This window comes from Athene cunicularia, assembly GCF_003259725.1.
Source record: "Athene cunicularia isolate RWA chromosome 14 unlocalized genomic scaffold, athCun1 chr14_part1, whole genome shotgun sequence".
Taxonomy (NCBI): domain Eukaryota; kingdom Metazoa; phylum Chordata; class Aves; order Strigiformes; family Strigidae; genus Athene; species Athene cunicularia.
Window position 1 is genome coordinate 72,240 of NW_020799118.1, and position 4,718 is coordinate 76,957.

The window sequence follows — 4,718 nt, forward strand, 5'->3', positions numbered from 1 at the left end:
GTATAAGAGACAGGCCTGACACCTTGTCCCAGGTCTGCTGGATCAACTTCTTGTCATCGGCGGTCAGCATGGTGGCAGCTGGCAGTGGCGAGCAGGTCTTGGTGGCAGCTGGCAGTGGCAGACAGGTCTTGGTGGCAGCAGTACCCACGGGGACGCTCTCTTATAGCAGCCAGCACCTCCATCCCGGCCTTATCTTATCGTCTGTGCAGTGCCAGGCCCAGGGAGTGGCTGCTGTGTGGCCTTGGGGGGCCCCGACTGCCTCGGGGGGCCCAGCCCTGAGGAGGGCCCGAGGGGCCCGGCTGCCCTGCCCTGTCCCGCCCCACTTCACCAGCCCCACACCAGGCGGAGGGTGGGGGGCAGCACCCGGCTGGGCTGTCCCGTGGTCAACAGCAGCCACAGGCACGTCCTGGGGGTGCCACAGCCTCGGGCTCACCGCCCGGCGCGTCCTCAAGCCTCCTGTCGGGACCCACATTGCTCCACGGGTGTCAGAGCAGGTCCCACGCGTGTCCCTGGTCCCTCACGTCCTCCAGCCCCCGGCACATCCAGCCCCTCTCTGCCTGAAGAGCCCCTGGGTCTCTGAGCAGGAGCCATGGACAGGCTCTCCTGGGCTGTGCTGGGCATCTGCCATGAGAAACACCATCTCTCCAGCAGCCTGAAGAAATCTGGGTGGGGAAGAACCTCCTTTTCGGGCACATGGTCTTCCCAAAGTCCATCCCGGGATGCCTGTCAGGCCTGTGCTTCTTTCCCTTCCTCTCAGCCCAGCGTGTGCTCCTGCCTCTCCCCGCACACGCTGGGACGTCCTGCAGGGCGTAGGGTGGTTGGTGACTGTCACACACTTCGCTCAGCCTCTCCACAAAGCCGTTGGTACAAATTTGGGGTTAGGGATGCCCCAGATGCTGACCTACCTAAGTTGTGGACTTAAATGCTCAGGTTATCTGAGATCCACGAATGTAGAAAGTTTTTAAAACTGCTGTGGGACGATGTGTGACACGTTCAGGGCAATTTGGTGGCTTCAGAGCTTCCTCGCTGTCTCTCTCTCTCCTCCTTGACCAAACACAGTCCCAAAATTTTGTAAATAAGCTGAGGACCACAGCTTGCCATGCGAGTTCAGGCTGTCAATCAGAGTGTGCTTGAGACTCGGCACCAACCCTTTCTTGCCCGAAGTCCTCAGAGAGAGGCATGGGCAATGAATGCAACCTGATCATTCTTTTCACAGCAGTCCACGTGGTGCCGTGTTACAGGTTTTTGACCAAACCAGCCCTGATAACACGCTGATGTTCTGGTTTTGCTGAGCAGTGTTTGCACAGCATCAGGGCCATCTCTGCTTCTCAGTCTGGCCCCCCCCCCCTCCTCCTGAGAATAGATTTTGGGGTGTACGATATACAACTGGGCGGATAGCCCCAACTAACCATAGAGGTATTTCATACAATATAATGCCACGCTCAGCAATAAGAGGGGAAAGAGGGGGGTTCAGGGAGTTTTAGGAGGGTTATCCATCTTTCTTGATCAGGAACTGGCTGGGCATTGGTCTACCCATGGGAAGCAGTGAGGGATTGCCTTTGTATCACCTGTTTTGTTTTGCTTTCTTCCCTCTTCTTCCACTTACCAAACAATTATTTCTGTTTGTTTGTTTGATCTTGACTCCCAATTTTTCTTACTTTTATTCTTCCTTTCCTCTTCCCCTCATCCCAGTGAGGGGTGGGGGGGAGTGTGTGAATGTCTGTGTAGTGCTTAGCTGCTCAGGGGGATTAACCCACAGCAGGTATGTATGGAGGGTCCCTGCACTCCCCCCAGGGTGACCATCAGTGCTGAACTCTTCCCTGTCGCTGCCTTCCAGAGAAACCCTGGGAATTTGTGGTACCTCAGACACCATCAACACTGATCTCCAGTGGCCACCAGCATTCCCAAATTTCAAATGTATGTAAAGTTCCCTGCATAAAAATAAGAGATGTCAAACCGAGTGGATGGTTCCTGTACCACAACTGTCCGGCAGGTGTGACAGTCCAAGGTGTTAATGAAGCACATCAGATCCTCTGTCCGTACACCACGGAGAGGAGCATGAGAAGACAATGCCCGGCATTGCTCTGGGCACGTCACAACACCCAGCAACCACGGTTTTGTTCACGACAGGCCGTGACAGGTTTTGGATAGGCCGAACAAAAACTCTGGGTTCATTCAATATCCCGGCAGGGTAACAGACTGTTTCCTGGTCAGCCTGGAAACAGGCTTCAGCGGCTGATACCTTTGGTGAGCAGTAGCAGTCGTAGGGCTTTAGCCTGTTCTGGGCTTCTGCTCACTGTTACGTTATTCCCACTGAATTTACCCAGCTTCTCACATGAATTAATACACGAATTCATTAGTACCAGAATCAGTACATGAATTCACACGGCTTAGTGTTTTCTCCTCCATATTGCGTAGACATTTCAGAACACTCCTGCCTGAGCAGTAAACTGTAGGTGGAACACATGGAGATGAAAACGCAGAGACCACAGCTCACATTTGAAATATTTATTGGGTTTTGCAGGTGACAGAGCCCCTGCATAGGGGATTTGAGAGGACTGCATCGGAAGGGATCAATACCCCAGAGCCTGGCAGCTGGGATGTGCCATGGATGTGCATTCCTCACCCTCTGTGGGGGACATTTATCTGTACTTCTCAGTCAGAACAGAGGAAACACTGGACAGGAATTTGTCCCACGCAGCATGAGCTTCTGGGGTGAAGTCACTGGGATAGCGGGCAGCCACAGAGCACAGGATACAGTGGGAAAGCAGCTGTAAGGGAAAACAGGATGAAATCCATCATAACCAGTAACAGATGTCAGTCTAGGGGTCTGCAGCGGACCCTGGTCCCAGTGTTTTGGGGACGACAGCTCCATGTCCCAAGCAGGTAAGGCTGCTGCCTGGTGCTAATGGGAAGAAGCAGAGTTGCCTCTGGCATGGGGAAAAAGGCACTCCTTGATCCCACTCCCTCTTCCAAATGTCCCTTCCTTCCTCACCAAAGGGAAATGCAACAAGGTGGAAATGTTTAGAATTTACCAAGACTTTGTTCAAGACAGGTGATATAACCTGATGTGTGAGGGAGATTCATAAATTACAACAAAGGCAACAGAGACTCGAGTCCATCTAACACAACCCATAGGAACCCCCTGAGCAGTACTTTGCTTGAGCAAGACCAGATCTTTCATTAAATGATCCAATCTCAGGATAAAAATCAGGTGGGGAACAAGGTGTGACAGGAGTTGGTGAGGCTGTGCGGTGCAGCCAGGGACCAGCCCGCCATTAGCCAAAATTATCTGTGGTCTCTAATTCTGTGATGGCAGTTTTCATCCCTGAAAGTCGCTGTGCTCACTCACCCTGAAGTTCACTGGGTCCACCCTGAGGATGTAAGCATGCAGCTCACTGAGTTTGGCCAAAGCGCCTCTGATGTCATCGATGTGCTTCACAGCTTCCCCGATGGCATTCATGACCTTGGAGCCATGACCACGGAGCTGAGCCGAGCCTTGGCTGAGATCAAAGTGAGGGAAGTAGGTTTTGGTTTGAGGGTAGCTGGAGAAAAGCCTGGAGGAGAACATGAGAATGAGATTCAGCAGTGGAAATGGTAAAACCTCAGAGCCAGGGCAGTGTAAACCTGCCAGCTGCAGAAGGGCGCTCCTGCAGCAGCTGTAACAGAGCTTCGGGAGCCTGAGGAAAGCATCTGTCTGCTCTCAAACCTCCCCTGCACTATGTGCAGGTTAAAGACTGGGCTAACCTGTGTGTACTAGAGAAGAATGAAATGTTAAAAATAATGTTAAACTTAATGTATTTGAAAAAAAAAATCCCAAACCAATAGTCCCAAATTGTCACTACACTTCCCGTATTACATTGCAAAACCATGTTGCAGGACCTTCAACCTAGTCTGAGCTGAACAAACCAGAATGGATATGAGTGGTACTCGGAGTTTTGGAAGGAGTGTCGCAGTACTTTAAATTGAGCTTTGAACAACACTTAAATAACTTCGAATAACATCATAATTTCTGAACAGTTTCCAGACTATTATCCCTTTTGTGCCAGCTTGCTTCATTTGCATGAATTCTGGATTACTGTGCTTACTTCATGCAGGGGGTCCAGTTGTCTTGTTTCCTAACAGTTATTTATCAGCTGGAACAATGAAACATGAATATCCAGTGAAATTAGTGGATATCTGTTCTCTCAATGCCAGGAAACTGCAAGAGAAAGTGCATCACTTGTGCAATAAACCACCTCAAGTTCATTTCCTAACAGTGATAAGCCTGTTTCAGGACACTGAGTATGAAAAACTTCGAATTCCTCACCAGGGCTCCTGGCTGTGAATTCTTCTGAATTGCTGCAATGAAAAATAAACCTATAGAATTGCTTAGAAAATTATGTTTCGCTATGAGAGTTTGAAGCATTTACTAGCACGGATATAATTCCAGAAAATTGCATACCAAACCACATAGAGGTCATCCATCAACTCTCACCAATCCCTCGTGGGCTCTCACTCGTGCAAGTTTTACGTGAGATGCGTTCTAATAGCAAAGCCAGAGGAGGGACCCTCTTTGGGGGGGTTCTGGGGGACTTACCTCTCCAGTGATTCTGCCCCGATGGCATCGGCTTGGGTAGCCACCTTTGCCCAGATGGCGACCACGGCGGCCTTCTCGGCTTGAGTCAGCGTCATCGTGCGGGAGGGTGCAGGCTCGGGCTCCTTGCAACGAGTGCTCA

General features: G+C 51.0%; 2 protein-coding genes across 2 annotated transcripts in view; both read right to left on the reverse strand.

The window, feature by feature from the left end:
• LOC113485610 (hemoglobin subunit alpha-D/D'-like) overlaps positions 1–87 on the reverse strand; it is a 705-nt gene extending 618 nt beyond the window's left edge. Inside the window, 1 exon segment of the mRNA XM_026858879.1 lies at positions 5–87. Coding sequence (XP_026714680.1) covers positions 5–70 — 66 coding nt within the window. The 5' untranslated portion in view covers positions 71–87.
• Positions 88–2,495: 2,408 nt separating this feature from the next.
• Positions 2,496–4,718, reverse strand: LOC113485609 (hemoglobin subunit pi). The gene is made up of 3 exons (XM_026858878.1): positions 4,580–4,718; positions 3,353–3,557; positions 2,496–2,771 (listed from the first exon to the last, which is right to left on the reverse strand). The coding sequence occupies exons 1-3, from the start codon at positions 4,672–4,674 to the stop codon at positions 2,643–2,645; spliced, it is 429 nt and encodes a 142-aa protein (XP_026714679.1). The 5' UTR covers positions 4,675–4,718; the 3' UTR covers positions 2,496–2,642.